We start from the raw sequence: 24,416 nt of genomic DNA, 5'->3' as shown, positions 1-24,416 counted from the left end.
CTGCTGCCCGCTGTCGTTAGCGACGGGACCACCCCTCAAACGCTCACTTACACACACACACGCACACGCACACACACACTCAGACCGGCTCTGACTGGCAGGCCGAGAGGCTCTTTCACTTCCTGCGGAGATCAAACAGAGAAACACAGAACGAAGAAGATGAGCAGGAGGAAGATGAAGCACATTCTTTCTGTTTTACATTTTAAATAGATTTAACTGAAACATTCTGTTAAACAAATGATGATGATTTTTCAACTCTAATGTGGTGAAACGTAACTAAGACAGTTTTGAGGTTCTTGTACTTGATTATTTCCATTTTATGCCACTTTGTACTTCTACTCTACATTTCAGAGGGAAATATTGTACTTTTTACTGCACTTCATTTATCTCACAGCTAGTTTTGACACTTTTACTTCACTAAAATCTCTCAGTGCTTCTTCCACCACTGCTTTTTTTTTTTTTTCTATAAAGCATCTTTAAGTATTTTAACGTTTAACCCAAATGAAACCTGTATATAAACAGATTTAACCATATAATCTGCATATAAACAGGTTTAATAACTGGAGCAGCTCTTCACTGACAGTCTGAAGCAGTAAAACTCTGTTGAAAGTCAAACTGAAGTGAAATGATGTGAAACGACTGAACTATGAAGTGATGAAGTGTGTCAGACAGCAGCAGCAGCAGCAGCCTGCTCTGTTCTGAGCGTCATGTGACCGTGACTCTGCTCTCTGATTGGCTGCAGGTTGTTACAGCATCCTCCTGAGCTGCTGAACGTCTCAAAACTGAGAGAAGAGCGCTCCCGTCTGGTCACAGCGTGTTACTACAAGGTGTGAGCAACAACACACACACACACACACACACACACACACACACACACACAACTCAGAGCTGTGAGGCTTTCACTGCTGATTGATTAATTATGGTTGCAGCTCAATTATCATGTATGAAAAGTAAAGCGTTCAATCATCATGTTTGAGAAGCTGAAACTTGCTGATGTTTTGGCTTTTTTGCTGCTGATACGTTTTCTGCTGATGAATCGTTAAATTGTTAATTGATGAATAGTTGCAGTTGCAGTTTAATTAAACTGTTCAGGGATCAGTTGGACTTGTTGAAACTGCAGCCTGGTGTTTGTTTTTATTGACCTTTTTTATTAAAAGCTGATTGTTGAGTCTGAACAACCGGAGCAGATAAACAGAACAGCACAGAGTCAGCAGCACGACTCAGCAGAACCGGTCTGTTTGGATCCTGCAGTTCAGCAAACAGCAACTGTGACTCGGCACAAAAAACACAACAGCAGCTCAGAGACGGTAAACAGACAGACGGACGTCAGGTCAGCTGACGACCCTCAGACGAGACGTCTTTCAGGTTCATCACTGAGCACGAAATCCCTTCACAAAGTTTCAAAAAGGTTGTCATCATCTTATAATAAATAAGAGTAACAAGTAACAAGAGCAAAACTGCAACGATTAGTCAACTAATCAATTAGTTGCCAAGTGTTAAATTAATCGGCAACAACTTTTTGAGTCATTTTTTCCCAAAATTCTCTGGTTGCAGCTTCTTAAATGTGAATATTTTCTGGCTTCTTTATTCCTCTAATCTGTTGATTATAATCTTGATTAATCGATTAGTTGTTTGATCCATAAAAAGGTCAGAAAATGGTGAAAAATGTTGAAAAATGTCTCCCAAAAGCCGAAGAGATGACGTCCTAAAATGTTTTGTTTTGTCCACAACTCAAAGTTATTCAGTTTACTGTCATAATCAATAATAATAATAATAATAATGTTACAGCTCTAATTCAAGAGAAATGTATGAGTCCAGTATCCAGAGCTGCAACGATTAGTCAATTAATCAATTAGTCGACAGAAAGCAACTATTCTGATAACTGATTAGTCATTTTAAGAAGAAGAAGAAGAAGAAGTTCTGATTCCAGCTTCTTAAATGTGAATATTTTCAGGTTTATGTGTCTGTATGATTTCACTCTTCTACTGTATTTCATAAGGAAACTTCTTGTTAACTGTTACAGAGGAACAGAAACAGAAAGCATCCTGACTGGAAACATCATAAACCAACATCAACATCTGTTTGACGCCAGACAGGAAGCTCTGCGGCGAGTGATTCAAACCGTCCAGAACATCATCATTATCATCATCATCATCATCATCATCATCATCATCATCATCATCATCGTCCTCATCATCATCTAGCGAGCATCAGTGATATCAGTGAGGTGACTACAGAGCAGCTTCTGTCCTCTGCACTCCAATATAAAATAAATAGTTTTATTTCTATGGCTTATTATTTATTAATACATTTATATAATCTCTGTTATTGTGAGTAGCATTAAAACTACATGTTGTTACACAATCTTGATAATAAATGAATCTTGAATCTACAGGTGGCTGGAATGATGCAGCAAAAGGCAGAGAAGAAGAAGAAGAAGAAGAAGAAGAAGAAGAAGAAGAAGAAGAAGAAGAAGAAGAAGAAGAAGAAGAAGAAGAAGAAGAAGAGGAAGACTTCGGCTCTGCAGATGTTTTATGAGGAAGATAATTCATCCGACACGTTTGTCAGACACACGATGAGTCTCGGTGAGAAACAAAACACACTTTTGTTTGTTGTTTACAAGAAAAAAACAACACTGAAGAGTCTCTGCCTGGAATTGTTTCTGCATCGCATCACCGTGTTTCCTCTGGCGCCGCCCACTGACGTTTACCTCCACCAATCAGATTATTCTGCAGAGCCGAAACTCTGATACACACTGATACTGTGTGTGTGTGTGTGTGTGTGTGTGTGTGTGTGCTGCCACCCACTTGCAGCTCAACAACCAGTCAGGCTGAAGCAGCTTGTGTTGCTACGCTAAAAATACGCTGCCACTGGGACCCTGACAGTGTGTGTGTGTGTGTGTGTGTGTGTGTGTGTTGCCAGAGTGAAGCTAACACAATGTGCACTCATGCAGAAACGATATAAAGCACACACACACACACACACACACACACACACACACACACACACACACACGCCAGCCACGGAGTCATGACAACACACACAGAGTTTTAGAAAGTGTGTCACTGCAGGACAGCGAGACGAGCGAGGAGGGCGAGAGAGATTCAACACCAACACAGCCACAGAGAGAGAGAGAGAGAAAGGCAGAGAGAGAGAAAGGAAGAGAGAGAGAGAGGAAGAGTGAGAGAGAGAGAGAGAGAAAGGAAGAGAGAGAGAGAGAGGAAGAGTGAGAGAGAGAGAGAGAGACAGAGAGAGAAAGGAAGAGAGAGAGAGAGGAAGAGTGAGAGAGAGAGAGAGGAAGAGAGAGAGAGAGGAAGAGTGAGAGAGAGAGAGAGACAGAGAGAGAGGAAGAGAGAGAGAGAGGAAGAGTGAGAGAGAGAGAGAGAGGAAGAGTGAGAGAGACAGAGAGAGAGAGAGAGAGAGAGGGGGAGAGGAAGAAAGAGAGAGACAGAGAGAGAGAGAGAGAGAGAGAGAGGAAGGTTTTCAGTTCTTTCCTGTATAACAATATGTTTTCTATTAGAGCTGCAGCTATTGTCGTTATCAGTTCATCTATCATTTTAATAATTAATCAGTTAATCATTTCATCTATAAAAATGTCCTTTATAATATGAAATCTATGAATAAGATGCAGAAACAGAGAAAAAAAAACAGCAAACTGTCAGTTTTTATGATGCTTTTGCTCGTTAAAATGATGATAAATTAACAACAAGCTGAAAGCACAACATGCTAACAAACATCTGTCTGCTTCCACATCTGGAACAAACATGATCAACAGCTTCAAGTTTTCATTTATCTCATGAGCAAAATGTGCTTTTAATTCTATAAAACAGATTAAAAACTGCTTCTTGGTTCCTCACAACTTTTATTTTTCTTATATTTATTCTTCTGTTAGTGTTTAGTGTTTAGTTAGTGTTTCATTTATTTTATTCTGACTTACATGCATCACATCAGCACTTTTCATCATGTTCTTGTTATTTAGACACTTTGCTGTAAAAAAGAAGTTTTGCTGTTATGGGACGATGAAGATCTGAACTGAACTGATTGTTTGCTGTTTGTTCTGTTCAGTGGATTTTAATCTTTAATCTTTAATCTTTCATCATTTTCAGGCAAAAATACCAAATATTCTCTGGTTCCAGCTTCTCAAATGTGACAAATTTCACTTTTTCTTTGTTATCGATGTGAACTGAACATCTGAAGGTTTTGAACAAACTGAAGACGCCCCAGTGAACGTAACATTTCATAGACTAAACAATTCATTGATTAACGAGGAAAATAATCAGCAGATTAATTGAAAATAATTGTTTGTTGCAGCCAAAGTGGGTTTATGAGAAAACAGCTGCCTGATGCTGCTGCAGGAACCAAAACTAGCTAAACGAGGCTAAAAAACAAAAACACCGTAGAGCTGCAGGTTGTTTGATAAAATAAAACATATCATGTGATTCATATCCTGACGGCCGCAGCAGAGTCTGAACATACAGACGCTCTGACACAGATGCAGCAGTTTGAGACGACCTGAAAGTAATGATGTCATCCACAGACGAAGGGGCGAGAGAGCATGGATTGAGAAGGGACAGGAGGAGAGAGAGAGAGAGAGAGAGAGAGAGAGAGAGAGAGAGACAAATGACCAGTTACTCTGTCAGTGTGGTACAAGCCAGAAGATCTGTGACTCCTCAGGAGGATATTTATAGCTGGAGAGAGAGAGAGAGAGAGAGAGAGAGAGAGAGAGAGAGAGAGAGAGAGAGAGAGAGAGATAAGACAGTAATGATTCTGGCTGAGGACAGGAAGGACAGAAATAGAGAGAGAGATATGACAAGATGACAGATGGACATGTAAAGAAGAGAAAGAAAATATAAAACTAAATCTGGATTTATAATCCGAGCTACAACGACGGCAGTGATGGTTTATTTTCTCCTGCAAACGTCTGATAGAAGAGGAGATAATGTTGAGAAAGTCGTAGAAAGACGTAGAAGACTCTCATCACACTGCAGACGTCTGTTCACCACTGTATGAATTAACGGATGATCGATTAGTGTATAAAAATGTCAAAAAATGTTCTTGTTTTGTCAAATTAAAGATACTCAGTTTATTATCACTGAAGACTGAAGAAACTAGAAAATCTTCATTAGTGTTGTATTCATTTAAGAGGTTAGAAACAGAGAATTTTGACTTTTTTTTTCTTATAAAATGACTAAAAGGGATCAAAACAGCTGCCGATCAATTTTCTGTCCATCAACTAATCGATAAATCGACTAATTGTTGCAGCTCTACTTTAATAAATAATGTCCAGTGATTTAATATTTCACTTCCATAACGTTGAGTGACTCACAAGAGGTCGTTGACACTTGAGCCTACATTTCCCATAATGCAACCTGACTGGGTCTTTTCATTCTCTGTTAAAAAACACCCACATCCAGCTCTGAGAAACATAAAGCAGCAGCACATTCTGTTTGCTTTTTTATTTCTTTCTCAAACATCTTTTCCACCATCAGATGAGATGATTTTTTTTTCCACCTCCTCCTCTTCCTCTCTGTCTCTCGCCCACGTCCTTCCTCCCACGTCTCTCACCTCCCAGCATCCTCTGCTACAATCAGCTCCGCCAGCGTTCATCCCTCTGATGAACACTGTTGAGTGCTACGTCTCACTGTTTCCTGTTTCTCTCATTCTGTCACTCACAGTTTATTAAGTTTATTTGTCTATATTTGTTTATATGTATTTGGTTTTATTGCTGTAATAATCAGTAATAAGGTGATAATTATTGTTTATTGTCTATTAGTATAATCATATTGTTCAATAATAAGACTGTTGGTCCAAATACTGGATGGATTAACATGAAATCCAGTAGAAATATTCATAATTCATGTTTTACAAACACACAGAAGAAGATAAAAGGAATAAAAATCATTTTCTTTACATTAAAGTATTTTAATAAATATCAACAGTTACTTTAAGGAGAGAATCTCAGAAAGAGTCTCACAAACACTCAACCCTTATTTTCTGTAGTAAATGATCTTTTCTTTCTTTTTTTCTCAAGACGGGCATTATTAAGTCAAAACCACACATCTCCATGGCGACCGCTGTCCCACCATGCATTGTGGCGGAGCCCGCTCGTCAAGCTGCCGACAGCGGCACAAAAGAAGAAGAAAAAGACTCCCGGCTGGAGCTTCTGAGAGAAGAAAAAAAAACTTTTTTTTACAGAGGCCGAAGCAAAAAGGACAGAGACGAGTTTACAGCGAGGACGCTTGAAGAGATGCGTCAGCACGAAGCCGAGATATAAACACTGAACATCTGGAGGAAAAGAGAGAAATAAACAAATCCACCTGTTAAATGTTCTGCGGTCATGAGTCGACCAATTAACCGCCTTAATCGTCAACTTCCTCCTCAAACTTTGCTCCAAATGAGAGTAAAGTTTGTTGTAAAGTTGCTTTTTATGTAAATTTAAGCTACTACAATGAAAACAAGCTACAAACTGTCACATAACTGGAATAAAAAGGGGAAAAACAACAACGTTCTTCTATTTACAGTCTTAGTTTTGTATTTATTAGCTGAGCTGAGGATGAAGAATAAAGTGTTAATTAATCCAGAACAATTACTCGACTCCTTTACTTCAGTATAACTATCAATAAAACCATATAAAAATACTTAACTACAAGTTAAAAGTCCTGAATTCTACATGAAATAAACTCAAATACAGTTCAGCTGAAGGACGAAAAGATGAGGAAAGAAAACAAAGACAAGAACGAATAAAAGGAAAGATGCATTAAATCCATCAGCTGATCATTGACGTGTGTGAACAACAAACAGAGTAAAACTAAAGAGAACTACAGTAGAAATGTCTCCAAACGGTTAAACCCTGCGTACAGTAACGTCACCTCGGAGCTGAGGAGAACAGAGACGGATTCAATTACTTCACAGTTCTACAAATAACTTGAAAATCCAATTTGGAAAACTGTATTAAATAAAGACATGAAAGCAAGCAGCAGGATGTTCAGTCAGTGAAGGAGATGGATGGACGTGCAGATGGGAAAGAAAACACACAGACGGATGAGCCTTCAGTTCTCTGTATTTTTAGCGATCTTTACAATGTGATTCAAGTATCAATTGTTCACCATGGCAACTGAAACCCTGCAGAGTGCCGAGTGGCGTTTTAAACTCCCACACAGGCCGCAGCTCTCACCTCGACCTCTCCGTTCACCGTACAACAGGCGCTTCACCGCAGCCTCTCTGCTTGTCAGGATTAAATCAAACAGACTCGTCCTCAGGTGGATTTACTGATTAAAAAACACCTGAGATTCATTTTCAGAACAAAAACGCAAACATAAAAGATTCAAATCAACTTAAAAATATAGAAAATCTCTTATGTTTGCCTGTTTTTTACCCTCAACAAACTGAGCTGTAACCAACTAATGTTTCTGTACTACAAGAACATTCTTACTGTAAATGAAACTTCCTGTTAAAGTAATATTTATTTACCTGCAACCAGGAAGTTCTGACATTTACAATAATCAATCAAACCTGGTGCTGATTACTAATCACTAACCAAACACATCAATATTTCCTTCTGACCACTTCATACTTTTATTAAAGTCCATTTATTTAGAGCTGCAATGATCAGTCCATTTATCAATGAGTCCATTTAACAATTAAATTAATCACCAACTATTTTGATAATCAATTAATCATTTTGAGTCATTTTTAAGAAAAATAAGCTCAATTCTCTGATTCCAGCTTCTCAAATGTGAATATTTTCTGGTTTCTTTAATCCTTTATGATAATAAACTGAATATTTTTGAGTTGTGGACAAAACAAAACATTTGAGGATGTCATGTTGGGAAACACTGATCAACATTTTATAAACCAAACGACTCTATATCGATCAATCTGCCAATTATTTTCTCGATAAATCAATAAATTGTTTATCACAGCATCCTAGATCCCAAAGTCTTGTTTTGTTCACTTAACAGTTCAAAACTAATAACGTCAGACCTTTTTTTGGGGCATTTTTGGTTAAAAATATATATTTGGTTAAAAAAAGACTAAAGCAATTAATTAACAGTTGATTGATTGATCAATTAATCGACTAATTGCTGCAGCTCTGAGTACATCTATGATTTAAACCTACAGAACAATAAAAGACACAATTCTTCCCAAGTTCACTTCAACCTTAACTAGAGTGTACTTCACACACACACACAGGTGTATAATATATATTTAGGACATGTGTGTGTGTGTGTGTGTGTGTGTGTGTGTGTGTGTGTTGGATGAGGAAGTCATCCATCACGTTCTCCTCTCTGCAGTCTTAAATAGGCCACACAGAACCATGTAGGGCAGCAGCAGTTATCTGACCCGACACCATCCGACTCAAACAGCATCAGACACAGAGGCTCAACGTCAGCGGGCAGCAGCTCAAGACGCAGCCGTCCAACGCCGGCGGCAGAGTGTGTGTGTGTGTGTGTGTGTGTGTGTGCAGGTCTGAAGAGGAGAGAACAGGAAGTAACACAAAAAAGAAAGAGCAGACACCGAAACTGCTTTTTCTGTCTTTTCTGTCGCAGTGCAGATGTTAACTCTCGAGTTTTTGTCATGAAAACGTTTCTGCAACATGAGTCAGAACAGCATCGACACCCCTGAAAATAATCATCTAAAGTCTAGAACATGCACATCTTTACGTTAACCTGATGGACACTAAACACGTCGCTGTCATGTCTGAGTAAATGTCACTTTTATGTAAGAATGAAACGTTTCTGTAACACTTGGAACGAGACAGAAGTCAGACCAGCAGACAGCAGCACCAGATCAAACATGTCTGACTGGAATAAACTCGTCACTCTGATGCTCAAAGAAAGATTAAATCACTTTATGAAAGAAACAGTTTGAAGTTATTGAGGAGATTTTATGCAAAAGAGGTCAAACAACCACAATAATAATCTGAGCAACACTCTCAAAGGCTTTTAAGTACAAGCTTTTATCTTTGATTGCTCACACAGTGTTTCTTCCAAGTGCTATCACTTCATTTGAAATTCAAACTTTCATTCCAACATAAGGGGGAAATTACATATTTGAACTGTAATGACTTGTTCCAATTGAAAATCTAGTCACAGTCACAGTAAATTATATAAGACACATTACAGTATGTTGGTTGTGTTCGAATTAATTTGAACAAATTGCTTTTTAGTTAAAGTTTGTTGGACAGACCTATTTGTCACTGAGCTGCAGTTAAAGGAACTAAAAAGCTGCATCTTGACTTCCACTAACAGCCAGTAAGAACAGGATGAGTAATTATTATGATTATTAATAATCACCTGATTATTGACAGACATGACTGTCCTTTAACAGTCTATCTTACTGGCTCTTCCTCTTTGTCAGGTTGCAACTGCTCCCTGTTTGGACCAATCACATCGTCCGGGTCTTGTCAGCAAACATCAGTGACATCATGTTAGCCGTGTTAGCGACAGCCAGGTTAATAAGCACACTGTGAGCCTGCTGTGGTTTGTAAAACTCTCTAAACACTATGAACTACGACACCTTTAATAAAGTTTCAAGTCTTTTGACCCTTTGACCTTCGGTCTACAGCGTGAGCGGCAGGTTTGTGAGAGTTTTTCGTTTCTCCTGTTGAAATCCTGCGTGCTGACAGCGGCTGTTAACATGACAGACAGACGCGTTTATCTTCCTGCATCTGCTTTGTTATGAGAAAGACAAACCCACACATGATCAGCGTCTGTGGGCGAATCACAAAGAGACAAAAGAGTCGCTTCCTGTGTAATTATGACGGAGCCACAGCAGCAGGAAGATTTACATTTACACACTTCAGCTGACGGCTACCAGACTCTGCTGTACATCAGTGGAGGAAATATACTAAACCTTTTACTGAAGTAACATCAGAAAGACTGCAGGACAAATTTAAGCCCTGTTCTGTCTCGTTTTGTCACTTTTTGGTCACTAAAAGTAAGAAAAAAAAGCTAATTCTCTTTTACAGCAAATATTAAACAACATAAATATGAAACAGAAGCTGAAATTCTCCCAGCAAACCGTCTCTGACAGTGTAATAAGGTCTGCAGGACAGTTAACTTCTCTGCTTGGTTTAATTAGGTTATCAGAGGTTAACTGGTAATGCGGTTAGTGGTTGCTATGGTCACGCTGATCAATCAATGGACAAATGGACCAACAACAGACGAGAAATGCCCCCGAGCTCTCTCCTCTTGTCAGAAGGCTGCACTGTGTTTGTTTCTCATCTATGAGAGAAAAGTAGAAGAAAAAAAACAACGTAAAAGTCTTTGAAATTTAAAATGTGTCTTTAACATTTTTAGATGTTTACAGTCACACACATAAAAGAGCAGATTTAATCTCATCTGCCTTCTTTAAAACTCTCAGAACCTGCGTGACGAACGTTTTCCAGACACAGTGCTGCTGCCTCTGCTGCAGAACTCACACACGTCTGTCTAACCAGAGGGGTCGAAGGTCAACAGAAGCACGAAGGAGGGTATAAACTAGCTCTAAGAAGTTGCAGTGAAAGTATACTGTACCTAACAACACACCAAAATAATACAGAGACATATCTAATCTACAGCTGCAACAATTAATCGATTAGTTGCCAACTATTAAATTAATTGCCAGCTATTTTGATAATTGATTTATTATTTTTAAGTCATTTTTTAAAGAAGAAAATTTCCAAATTCTCTGATTCCAGCTTCTTAAATGTGAATATTTTCTGGTTTCTTTAGTCTCTATGACAGTAAACTGAATATTTTTGGACAAATTAAGACATTTGAGGACGTCATCTTGGACTTTAGCACATTTTATGGACCAAACAACTAATCAGTTAATCGAGAAAATACCTGACAGTTTGATCAATATTGAAAATTATCATTAGTTGCAGCATTTCTATTTCTGTGGGGGGAAAAATGGGAAGAAACTTCTTCTTAGAGCTTTTTAGACCTGAAACAACTTTATAAAGTTTTGCTTTTTTTTGGAGACAGAAAAACTGGTACAAAAATTAAATAATTAAGAAGAAGAAGAAGTAATATGAAGAAGAAAATGGAAAGATTTCCACTGCAGCTTTGAAAACTCTTCTAATCCACTTTTTGCAACAGATCTAAAAATTCTGTTTTATACAGCTGCAGATACTCAAGATGGCAAGTAAATATACTTACTAGTAATTATTTTTTAACCTTTATTTATTCAGGGGAGTTTCTCTGAGAGCAGTGCTCTCTTTTTCAGGAACGCCCTGTTCACATTCACACAGTTATTTACCTGGAAGCTTCCCAGTACAACCACAGTCTGATCTGCTGCCACTGAGCAGCTCCACTGCTGGAGTGGTTGGAGTTAAGGGTCAACCAGGCCACTTTACCCACCCAGATTTATTCTGCAGTCACAAGCTCACTTCTCTAACCTTTAGACCACCACTTATTTATTTGTTAAATATCAGCATGTTTTGAAGTATCCGCAGCTGCAGCAGACAGGAATCCTGCAGCTGTCTGAGATTCTGCTCCGTCCTTCCATCAGAGGACAAACAGCGAAGCAGAAACACAATCAACAGCTAGCTGCCTCGTCAATATCAGAGTGACGATACACACTGCACACGCCCACGGCGCCAATCAATCAATCAGGAGAGTCGATAATGACACAGAAATAAAAGTCTGCTCTAGAATCTGATCGTTTGGGTTACAAGACTGGACTGTAAAAGATCTTAATGTTACAATAACATTGTGTAGCTGCTAAACCTGCAACCAATGATTACTTTCATTACAGATTATCTTCTTGATTAATTGATTAATTGTTTCCAATCTCTGGTCCAAAACCAACAATCTAAAACCTAAAGATCACATAATGATCACAAAACAAAGAAAAGCTGCAAATCTTCACAATCCAGATGCTGGAACAAGCAAATATTTGGCATTACTGCTTGAAAAATTACTTAGTTGTTATTCTGATCAGGAATAAATGTGGAAAAGGTTAACACACACACACACACACACACACACACACACACACACAAATCTGATACTATCCAGGTCTTAAGCTGGATGAGCTGAAACCATTCAGTCAGTTTCCGGGGCCTCTCTGCTCCGTCATGTGAGAGAATATCCAACACACACACACACACACACACACACACACACACACACACAATGACAAAGAGTGAGGGAATAAAAGGCTGAAAGCAGAGGAATGTGTCAGCAGTCGGAGGGGATGAGATCATGCTTCCAGAGCTGGCCGGGATGAAGAGAGAGGGCGAGTGAATGAAACAGACAGAGAGAGAGAGAGAAACTGAGACCTAAACCTCCACCTGGTAATAATCTGTATCTAAATATCTTCTCTGGTAAAATAAAAAAAGAAAAAGATGTTACTGCAGGTGTAAATGCAGAAAAACACACTGCAATTAGAGTGAGATCTGATCTTTAGACCACATCTGGAAGTGGACTGACTCACGCTGATATCTCAAGAGGTCTGTCAAAAAGTCAGTGGCTGTTCTCTTTTACGACAAACTGCCTCCACAGAGCAACATTTCACCGCAGGTGAGAGTCAACATCAGCGTGTGATTGTGAAAAATGATTTCACACACAATTGACTCTGAATACTGACGTCCTTGTTGGCGTCCTGGTCGGCGTCCAGGTTGGCAAACAGCAGCAGAGTACAAAATATTCAGCAAACAGCTGGACGATTAAAATGACAAACGTCGACAGCAGCAGATCATCAGCTGTCACTAATTAACCTTCATTCTGTGAGAGTTTGTGGGTCTGTACTCGACCAAAGACCATTTGTGAGGGAAGAAGCTCCACTCGGTAACACCACCGTAGAACCAGACTGTTTCTGTAGTTCAAGATGTTTATACTGATACATTAAATTTAAACTATTCTCCTAAATGCCAGCTGATATTAATATGATGTCATTCCTGATGTCATTTTATTACATTGGGTGTGACAGTGATGTTATAGCTGTATTATAAGTATGAAGAGTTGTTGTTGCCATAGTAACAACTAAACAGTCTGATGTTATCGTTCATGCTGTGATTAAACTCTCACATGGAAACATTTTGTTGTTTACAACTCTCATATCTGTATGAATAATAAGTTGTATTGAACTAAATCTGTCAGTGCAAGAAGAGATCATTTTTTGAAAATATTATACTTGGTAATTTAATAAGATGTTAAAGACATCTCAAGGGGTTTATTGTAAATTCTGAAATAAAAAACAAGTTCATATTTTTACATATGCTTAAGAATAATTATTGTGTCTGGATGATGCTGAGAGAATTTTCACAATATTTACTTTTGGCTGTATCATCCTGCTGCTCTCAATATCTCACTTCACTTCCTGTATAAGCCAGAATCCAATCAGCTGTTCCAACATCGGAGGACGTCCAACATGGCCGCCACACCCAAAAGCTGTTTTATAACTGCAATCAGTCTCGCAGCCTCATACACACACACACACACACACACACACACACACAGGGTTTGCACAGATATACTTGTTAGAACACTGCACTGACTTCCTTTCATTGTGGACAGCCTCTCCCTAACCTTAACTAAACCTTCACCTAACCTCCATTCAACCTTAACCATGACGTGAGAAATGACGTTTTGCCTCATTAGGACTGGACTCTGTACGTGAACTGTACGTAATTAATTGCTATTGTGTAATGTGTGTGTGCGTGCTGACAGAACTATCCACCCCCCAGCAGCAGCTCATTGACCTCTGACCTCTGAGTTACTCTCACCTCCCAGTGCAGTCTGGGAAATGTCGCCCTAATGAGGCATTCTGGGATATGTTAGTTTATGGCTGAACCTCTCTCTGGGGACGGCAGCAGAGTCCAGTTTACACTTGAACAGCTTTTAGGGTTTAAAATGATTACAATGGTGGAAGTATAGTAACAAAAAGAGGGACTTTGGCACTAAAAAGACTGTAACGTTGAAAGATATCTACTTGATTTGACTCATTTGGACGCTGAAGCTTCATATTAGCTTCAGATAAACTTTTAAGTACATTTTTGCACAGAAGGAGGACTGTGGTATTTGTCCTTCCTCACTTCCATTGTAAGGTCATTATGAAGGGATCTTCTAATGATCAGTATGAACAGGAGGAATGATTACAGCAAGAAAAACATCTCAATGTTCATATTGGCTGTTTGAAGACAGTTGATGAAAATTTATGAACCCGCCCTTTAAACTCTCCAAAATCAATATTGGCCAAAAAAAAAATTGGGTTCTGCGTGTGTTTGGTTGCTTTAGTGATGGATGAAGACTGTTTCTATTATTCTGTTGCTCTTTTATGTTTCTGTCACTTTGATTTTCTATGAGAAGTTTGCAGACGCCTCTCTGTGCACGCTCCTTTGTTTGTTCTCCTCTAAGAGCTTCAAACTAACCTGAGCTGAACCGAGCCAAGACAAACCAAAGCTAAAGCCCCAGACATGAAACACATACTGATGTCATCTGAGGATTTCATTATCTGCATCGCCAATAAACCTCCATAAATCCACTTAGAAATCAGAGAGAAAAAAAAAAAGGAGGCTTCAGAATTTGCCTGAGAATCGTCACATTTTTAAGTTTTTACAGTATCAGTATAAATATATATATCTACCAGCAGTCAGATGAGAGTGGCTGCTCGCCATCAATAAGTCATGTGGTCACATTTACTCAGTCAGGCGGGATGTTTTCTTCAGAGCAGAGATTCGACTAAGACAAAGAACCCAGAGAGAACCTGACTGAAAGAAACCGCTAATAACAATCAATATCTGATGTTCTGTTGTGGTGCAAATACACACAAATGAATGAAGATGAACTGAAAATGAATTATACAGCAGAATGCACATTTTGACTCATCATAGAAACAAAAACAAACAAAATGGATGTAAGATAATAAAAAATATGTAACTACAGTAACAGTTGATGAAAGAGGACAAAAAAATTGAAAGTGACAGATATTTACATCCCAAACTCCTTTAAATCTTTAAATTATAATAAAGCTTCAATGTTCTAATTCAAAAACACTATTCTGTCCTATAAGCTGTGGAGAAGTGGAGAGAAATTCAAACACATTAAAGAAGAATATCTCAACTTCTCATCTCATTTGACTGGCAGAAAATATTAAGTTTATAGAAGAAAAAATCATGAAAATAAAATAAACTTGAATCTGAACAACTGACTTTATTGTAGGGCTGCAATTATTATTTTTGTTTGATCTATAAAATGTCAGAAAATAGTAAAAAAAAATGGCCGTTATAGTTTCCACAGCCCTCAAAGATCTTTAGTTTTCTATCACATATGACAAAGAAAAGCAGCAAATCTTCACATTATAGAAGCTGGAACCAACACATTTTTGGTATTTTTGCTTAAAAAATGACCAAAATTATTATTTGATTATAAAAATAGTTACAGATTAATTTTCTGTCAGTTGACTAGTTGATTAATTGTTGCACCTCTACTTAAATTATGCTTAATCTTCTACTTTCTACTGTCTTTTGTTGATTTGTATGTCTTTAAATGTTATCTTTGCTCTAGCACTAACACAATTACACAACTAATCGATTAGTCAGTGTATAAAAACGTTAACCAATTAATTGTTTTGATCATTTATCAAGAAAAAATGTCAATCATTCTGTATTTGTATCTTCTCCAATATGATGTTTTTATATAATTGTAAACTGAATATCTTAAAGTTTCAGATTTTCATGAATTAAACTGAAAAAATAATCGTTTAATTCATAATAATTTTGTTCCTTTCATATATTCCTTTATATTTGATATTTTATCAGTTTGTACAGTCATTTGACAGTATGTACGTATATTTTTTTGTATTTAACAATAACTTTTCAATTTGAAGTGAGTTTTTCGAATTCTTTGTGGATGCAGTGAAGGCAGCAGCAGAGAACATGAAGGCTGCGTTCAGAGTTGTTCAGCGTGTCGAATATTTTTGTGGATCCATATTTCATAACTTCACCATGAATTAATCATCTGCTCATGTTAGTGTGTTCATGGGTGTGTGCTGCATGTTCACACACATACACACACACACACACACACACACACACACACACAATACACATTATTTAAGTCCAACACACTGTTTCTGTTAAGACCTTTACCGTTAAAACACACACAGGCAACATACATTCCATCATGTAGATACAGCTCAGGAGGCACTTAGCACTTATCAGGAACACACACACACACATACACACACACACACACACTGCCATACCATCTATTAATTATCAATGAGGGTCCTGAGTGCTCTGTGCGTGTATGTGTGTCCTTTGTTCAACCAGGAAATGGAGATGTCATAGTGTTGCATCAGCCTCAGACCACTCACACACACACACGCACACAGTTAGCTTATGGTGGCCCATAAAACCCAGTGATGACTTCCACTCATGTCTCATAACACTGCAGTGTGTGTGATGTATCTGAAGACACACACAGACACAAACACGAAGGTGGTGAGGTAGAGCAGAGCTGTGTTTCACGCTGACAGAACAGTCTGAGAGGGAGCGAGGGTAGAAAGAAAAGAGGCAGAACGGATCAGAGGAAGAAAGAAATCAGCAAGTGTTGCGTAACAGTTTTAGTTTTCCACCTGCAGGGACTCATCTGACTGCTCTGTTTAAAATCTCTCCCCATCTGCTACCTGCTGCACTCATATATTTTTATTGCAGTGTTTCCTCTATATGCCTTCACCAGCTGTGCTGCTAAATGATAACCGTTGCTGCTGAAATTTCACTTTGGACATAATAATCACAATGAACACAAACCACACATACTCTCTGTGCTTGGAGCAGCTGACTGGAGCTACTGTAGTGGTGAGGTGACAAACGTCCAACAAGTAAGGCTGATACAATCAACTTCAATCAAAGATTGAATCAATCAGTTTCCTGAATGACAACCCATTCAACCCTGTGTATGGGTTAATCCATACAGATAGACCCTGTTGCTCATTAAGCAAAATCAAAGTCATTAGGAAGTAGCGCTGTGCACAAAATTCACGGTTCAGTATGTACCTCAGTTTTGGGGTCATGGTTCGGTATGTTTTTGGTGCAATGGAAAAGTAAGTAATCATCCAACAATGGCTCACTGGTCAGAACTATTTCTGAAACAGTTCAGTTGTGCTGCAGTGGAAAAGGAAAACAAGCTTTCTGTTTCCTGCAAGGAGCCAGAACACCTGCTGGCAGCTGCTTATGCTGATTTATGGCCGTTCAGGTTCTTACGACATGCTGTCTGACCACGCTGGAAACCAAATGTGTTTGTAGTCATTCTGAATGGCTTTACTCAAAGGTGGAATGAAAAATCGACCTTCACAGAGAGGGGAGGGGGACGGGGGGACGACTGTCACAGAGAGGGGAGGGAGATGAGGAGACGACTGCCACAGAGAGTGGAGGGAGACGACCGTCACAGAGAGGGGAGGGAGACCGGGAGACGACCCTCACAGAGAGGGGAGGGAGACGGGGAGACGACCGTCACAGAGAGGGGAGGAAGACGGGGAGACGACCCTCACAGAAAGTGGAGGGAGACAACCGTCACAGCGAGGGGAGGAAGCCCGGGAGACGACCGTCACAGAGAGTGGAGGGAGACAAGGAGACGACCCTCACAGAGAGAGGAGGAAGACAGAGAGACAACCGTCACAGAGAGTGGAGGGAGACAAGGAGACGACCCTCACAGAGAGGAGAGGAAGACAGAGAGACGACCGTCACAGAGAGTGGAGGGAGACAAGGAGACGACCCTCATGTAGAGGGGAGGAAGACAGGGAGACGACTGTCACAGAGAGTGGAGGGAGACGACCGTCACAGCGAGGGGAGGGAGCCCGGGAGACTACCGTCACAGAGAGGGGAGGGAGACGAGGAGACGACCCTCACAGTGAGGGGAGGGAGACAAGGAGACAACTGTCACAGAAAGGGGAGGGAGACGAGGAGATAACCATCACAGAGAGTGGAGGGAGACGAGGGAGACATGATATCATTTAAATACAGAGATAGCGGCGCATATTTTTATGACAGCATTGCACTCAGTCAGTGTCACGGGAGAATCGTCCAGCTCAGGTCTCTCTTTTGTCACTTTGATGGCAGCAACATTTGCCAACTGCAGTCACTAAGGTTGTGTCTAAAATTATTTTCTCAGTATACAGGTAAGTTTATATGTAGACGACTCTGTAGTGTTCGGTCAAGTTGAAAACTACCGAGATCATTTCTGTGTCTGAAGCTGAAGTGCTTCAAGGTTTTTATACAAACATCAGTTGCTAATGAGACCTCTACATGTTTATACAGAAAGAAGGAACACATTGGGACTGTGTGTGTGTGTGTTACAGTAGATGGATGAGGTGACAGAGTGGGAGGATGTGGGCGAGATAGAGAGAGTATCTGTCTGAATGTGAAAACACACACAGAGCTGTTTGTGAAATCACTCGCTCACTACAATCCATTATTTCATGTTTCTGACATTTTACAGGAAACTCTGCGGTCACAGCTTTTGTGTATGCCTTCAAATGGAAGCCATGAGGTCATGTTTTTGACATGGAGAGTCGCATACAAAATCTTTTTTTTTTGTAAGTATGTTTAAGTTTTGGGAACACTGTTGCTAGGCAACTCACAACAATGGATGTATGTTCCTTTTGCTAAAATGGTGATTGGCCGAGCTGCATTTTAACATCATAATGAAGAATTAGAAATAGAAAGCAACTAAAAACTGGGAAAATCTTTAAAAGTAACTTAAAAAGTGTCTATATCATATACTACACAATAACTGTAGTGATCCACTGACTTTTTAAATTGAATATCTCACACACAAATTTCCCTCTGGGATAATAATAATAACGTTAATCTAATACGTCTTATCACTGTACCCATTACAGAGACATAAACAGGACATCTCTAACAAATAGTCCATGTGAGAAACATTTCCTCCTTTTTATTTACAAAACACTGATCCATTACATACCGACATTATCTTACCAGCCTCCTGGAAGCTGCAGTTTATCTACAGATTATCTACAGTTTATCAAATGTGTTGCTGAGAATCTGTGGAATCTGTAAAAGTTTATTTTAACGTACACAAAACTGTCATTTTATTTTAACAGACATGCAAGAAAGAATCTGAAGTATTCAGTTTCCATCCATAAACACTGATAACAAGATTACAGGCTGATTACAGAGAGCTAGCGCCTCTTCATTCAGGCAACTTCAATTTGGTTGCATTTTTATTTGCAGGGAGATTGTTTACATCAAAACAAACGCTCCTGATTTCTTCCTAAAATGCACCAACAAATAACACGTGTGCATTGTTCCACTTGACAAACTGTGCACATGAAGAGAGGGCAGGACATGGATGTAAATAAATCTAACGTGAGAAAAAACTTCTTGGAATTTATGAAACAATTAATAGCTTATCAAAATAGTTGCTGATTCATTTTCTGTCTGACTGATTGATTTGCAGCTCTAATAAACTAATAAAGTGAAAAGAAATCTTGATTCTCATTATCCAGTGAATCCAAGTGTGACTTTTTTCCTGAGAGAGAGACACGATTGATACATCAGTGGTTGTGCAGCAGGCAGAGCTCTGCGGAGGAGAGGACACTCTGCTTTAACCACACGCTGCCGCGCTTCATTTCCCCGTTCAGCCGGGATTTATTGCCTCAAATCCCGGATCATTTAGAGAAACAGAAAAGTCACAAGAACACAGTCGACACACATTACAGGCGGTTTCACTACACAGTTTAAACTTGAAACTGACCACCTCCTCTTCATCCCCCCTCCCCTCCCCTCCCCTCCCTCCCAGTCTGAACTCTCCCACTGCTTTCCTGCGATTACGCAACCGAAGCCTGCAGCCAAAAGCAGCCTCCCCGCCTGGCTGCTCTCCTCCTGTTCAAACAAACAGCCTCTCCTCCCTCTGCACCGACAGACGGGTGGAGGACACAGATGAATGAGACACAGACCCGCTTGCTGTTTGCAGCCCGCTGAGTTTTATTTTGCAGAAAATGCAGATGAACAAACTTTGAAGGTTTAAAGTGGAAATCCCCGAGATCTTTATTTGGAAGTGTTTGTTTGTTCTAACAGAGCGTGCACCAGAATTCTAGGAAGAATTCTTTATTTTTACATGATGTAAAAAGGTCACGCAGAGTTTGACATTTGAGACATACAGTATGGACATGTGACATGTTCGGGCCATCTGAGGTCATCTGAGGCCGCGGCAAACAAAATCCAATGACTGTCCTGAACATCAGTGAGTGGATTTTCCCCACAGGGCTTCTGACACTGGTATAGAGATCTCAGCCTTCAGCTCAGGGCTTAAGAACCCCACTGTGAAGCAGAGTTAAGTACGATTCATGTAAGACATGCAATTCTTTTCTTCAAGGATGCTGAATCTAAATGGATTTTGTTTGTCATTATAACCTCATGTTGTAGTGAATATACACTGCGGACACACGCTACAGTTATTTAGAGTTCATCCTCAGTGAAAGGAAGCATTTTGGATTCAATAACTTAATAATAATCTTTAAATAAAGCTTCATACTTCAAACACAATCATCCACAGACATCTGAAAAACAACTCTGACTAGAGACAGTTTCATTTCTAAAGACCTGCACCAGTACAGCGTCATGGATAAGGACGGCTTTCATTTCTGTCATCACTGCTTTTTTCCCTCCAGATCATGCAGACCAGCTTCTTCTGACGTTTAGCCTGAACAGTAAATGAAACGTCTCCTGCAGCTAAAAGACTGCGACATGCTGCCAAATAAATGCAGTTGACCTTTAAATATCAAAAAGCTGCAGAAACCTAAAGTTGTTACTGAACCATGTGGAACAGACTGCAATAGAGAAGGAAAGAATGAAGTATCAATTTTAAAAAGTAGACAATGATCAGACGACACAGAGCTGCAAATATTTTGCTTATCAATTAATCATTTCTTAAGAAAAACAAAAGCCTAAATTCTCTGGTTCAGACCTTTCAAACGATTATAATATGAAGCAAATTAACAGTAAACTGAATATCTTTGTGTTGTGGACAAACAAGACATTTGAGGACGTCATCTTTTGGGGAAACACTGATTGACATTTTTCACCGTTTTCAAATATTAAAAACACCTCTCAGAATAACACAAGTGCATCCAACAACCTTCAACACAAACTGTCCGACACATGAGCCGAGCAGCCAAATGGCTCCAGGATAAATGTGATATTCTCAGATAAACAGCACAATTATTCCCTCATATCCATTTCTGAATGGCCGCTGTGTCTGAGCGAGCGGACAGATGGGCCGATTGTCGGTCCAGACGCCTGGGAACGTTCGACACTGACAACAACACATTGACGGAGCGTAGCTCAGCTCTCATGCAATCAGACTGAGTCATTTTAATGAAGTTAAGCTCCAATTTGCCAGGCAGAGAGATGGATGGAGGAAGGAAGAAAGAAAGAAGCCTTTTCTCTCCTCTCATTACTCTCTGTTTTCCAGCTCAGATCTGTAACCTTCAGACAGAGAGGAACACATTAATGGCAAAACCTGAACTTTCCTTGAACCAGACGGAAAACGGGGGAAATCCAGGTTACAACTCAGAGATTGTGTCTGTCATGAAGAGACAGACGAGAGATTTAATCTGTAAGACACTTGCTGTCTGATGTAACTAAGGACCAGAGTCCCTTTAATAACAAGTATCACAAATAGTGGTTGGAGACCCCGAACCAAAAGGGGCCCCTAACAGCTACAGATTTATAAACAGGGGACATGTGAGGACCCCCATCTGGACTCAAACGACTCACACCGGGGACCTTGTGGTTACATATCCTCATCCTCTTTCTCTGACATGGGGAGTAGCAGCAGAACATTTTGTGTACAGTAGAAGAAGAAGGTCAAGGTGTATTAAAAATAAAGTTAAAAAAAATGTTTGTGATTCATTTTCCAGGTATTTAATTCAGCAGATTAGCCACAAAACAGACATTTCCATCTGTTTATTGTATGTAAAAACCTGAATTTCCTGTAATATTCACTTCATTCTAACATATATCATAATCACAAAGTAAATAACTGATTTTCCTCATGTTGCAGAAGTAAAAATAACATTCAGGTGAAGCCATGCGTACTGGTGAGGAAGTGAAGATGATGCAGTGGGATAAACCATCAGCTTATTCACAGGAAACCAGTAAAATGCAGATCGCTGAGCGGGCGTCTGTGGGCGGCGGCGGCTCTGAACGCACATACATTCACTCACACGGGAGACGGACATTTTGTAGCTGGTGAAAGAGTTGGAGGTAAAGTGGAGAGGAGGAAGAGGATGAAGGAGAGGAGTGGGTTTAATGGTAGCTCCACTGGGAAGCAGATAACCTCCTTTCACTCTGCTTATCGGGAGAGGAGAGAGAGCTATCTCTGCATCACACATCGGCCTCACACAGTGAGCCAACAAAGACCAGAACAAACCTACAGACGCTAACAGAGGCCATCCAAACCAGTACAGACCAGTTTCATCAACATAAACCAGCCCAGCTTATTTTTAGACCAGCACAAGTGAGCAGATACCAGTTTGAGTCGAGTACAGACCAGAATACTTTATAATCCTTCACCTAATGTTCTTCTAATGTTTTAATGAATCTGACACAATTTGAACTGCGTTACCCAGAATGCCTCACTTCACAAGCACTACACATGAGACCAAAGAAGATAAAGAAGAAGATGAAAAATAAGAGAGACAGCGGAGGAGAAAGGTCAAGAAAGAAGAAAGAGAAGAAGAAGAGAGAAGAGAAAGGAAGAGAAGAAGAAAGAGAAGAGGAAGAAGAAGAAGAGGAAAGGTGGAGAAATAAGAAAAAGAAAAAAGAGAAGAAGAAGAAGGGACAAGAGGTAGAAAGAAGAAGAAGAGAAAGAAGGAAGACGATGATGAAGGAGATTAAAAAGATGAGACACATTAGCGAGGGAATGTGTGAAAGTAAAGGAATGTGAGGAGGAAGGAAAGAAAACGAGGGATCAGAGCAGACGGAGGAATGAAGCACTTGAGATAGAGAGCAGAGGTCAAGAGGACTCTTCAGAAGTCTTTCTGGTCCGTCCATCTCTCAGAGGAGGACGAGTGTTCACTGCACAGATATTTAACGCTGCGGTTACACTCATAAAACTATAATAAAACTCAACAAAATCACAATTTAAAGGTGAATTATTCTGTTATTTATATCCTGTTATGATGTTGGATGTTAAACATGGTCAAAGTTCCAAAACTTGAGGTGCCTGCAAGTCAAAAGTCAGGGCTTCAACCTGCTCTTTAACGCTTTATTTGCAACGTTTTTTTAAAAACTTTCCCAACGAGATGACGTCGGCTCACGTTGTCCGTTCTCATCAGTGTTTCCTCCCTACGCCGGCCGCTTTGGCAGTCAACTTACATCTATAAAAAAGTCTTTTGATGGGAAAAGCAGAATTCCTACAGTGTGAAACCCGTGAAGCAGCCGGTTCAGTTAAAGGACGGGTTCACAATTTTTCCACTGTGTCTTAAAACCAGCAGTCAGGTGTTCATATGAGCAGTGAAAGAGGTTTTCCTTGCAGTAATCATTCCTCCTGTTCATACTGGATATTAAAAGATCCTTCAAATGTGCTTTCAATGTCATTTAAAAGTTGATGTGAAGCTTATATGAGGCTTCAGCAGTCTGAGTTAGTCATATCAAGTGGATATCTGACACATTTACAGTCTTTTTAGCATCAAATTTCTGTTTCTCTGTTAAGCTGCAGTGGAAATGACTTGTATGAGTGTTTTTGGCGCCCTCTAGAGGACGGATGGGGACCAGACAAATGACACACATGACATGTTTTATAATATAATGATGTTTTATGGTGTGACAATGCTGTGGTTAAGGTCTGGTTAGGTTCAGGCATAAAAACCACTTGGTTTAAGTTAGAGAAAGATAACGGTTTGGACACCTGAGCCACGGCGACTCGCGATGTAAATACCGGTAAAACACACTGCTTCCTGTCGGGAAAAACCATAGACTGTATAAAAATATGGGCGCAGTTACCGTGACGTCACCCGTTGGTTTCTGAAGAGCAGTTTTGAAGCTCAAAGTGAGCCGCTCCGGCCGTCGCCATCTTGGCAGTGCGTGACGCTGCTTAACTCCCAGCCAATCAAAAATGGACAAAGAGGCGGGTCGAATGGCTGAAACAAGCCATCTAGCGGCTGGCGGACCTGTCACTCAAAGCAGCCATGTCCTTCATTATGCAGAACTTTACGGCTTAATAAAATTTAAACGGGTGAGTTATAAAAAAATTCTGTAAACATGTTTATTCTGCTGTAAAGTTGGACATTTTAACATGGGGGTCTATGGGGATTGACTCGCTTTTGGAGCCTCAACTGGTCATTCAAGGAACTGCAGTTTTTGGCACTTCAGCATTGGCTTCATTTTTCAGCCCCGGACGTGGCCGCTTGGGAAAAACACACCCAAGCTGTTGCAACTCGAAGTGAAATACACCACT

General features: G+C 39.8%; 2 protein-coding genes across 2 annotated transcripts in view; one reads left to right on the top strand and one right to left on the bottom strand.

Annotated features, from left to right (window-relative positions):
• The window catches only part of LOC137197417 (spectrin beta chain, non-erythrocytic 1), a 132,735-nt gene that overhangs the window by 87,535 nt on the left and 20,784 nt on the right, over positions 1-24,416 (bottom strand). The window contains exon 2 of the mRNA XM_067610821.1: positions 1-122. This exon is cut by the window's left edge and continues 222 nt beyond it. The gene's annotated coding sequence lies outside the window, so the exon portion shown is untranslated. The remainder of the gene's footprint in view (positions 123-24,416) is intronic.
• Positions 655-17,715, top strand: LOC137197566 (octapeptide-repeat protein T2-like). Its single transcript, XM_067611061.1, has 4 exons — positions 655-659; positions 743-827; positions 2,396-2,585; positions 17,288-17,715. The coding sequence occupies exons 1-4, from the start codon at positions 655-657 to the stop codon at positions 17,713-17,715; spliced, it is 708 nt and encodes a 235-aa protein (XP_067467162.1).

The sequence above is a fragment of the Thunnus thynnus genome, chromosome 14 (assembly GCF_963924715.1).
Source record: "Thunnus thynnus chromosome 14, fThuThy2.1, whole genome shotgun sequence".
In the NCBI taxonomy this organism is placed as follows: Eukaryota; Metazoa; Chordata; class Actinopteri; order Scombriformes; family Scombridae; genus Thunnus; species Thunnus thynnus.
This window is presented reverse-complemented; position numbering and strand designations above follow the sequence as displayed.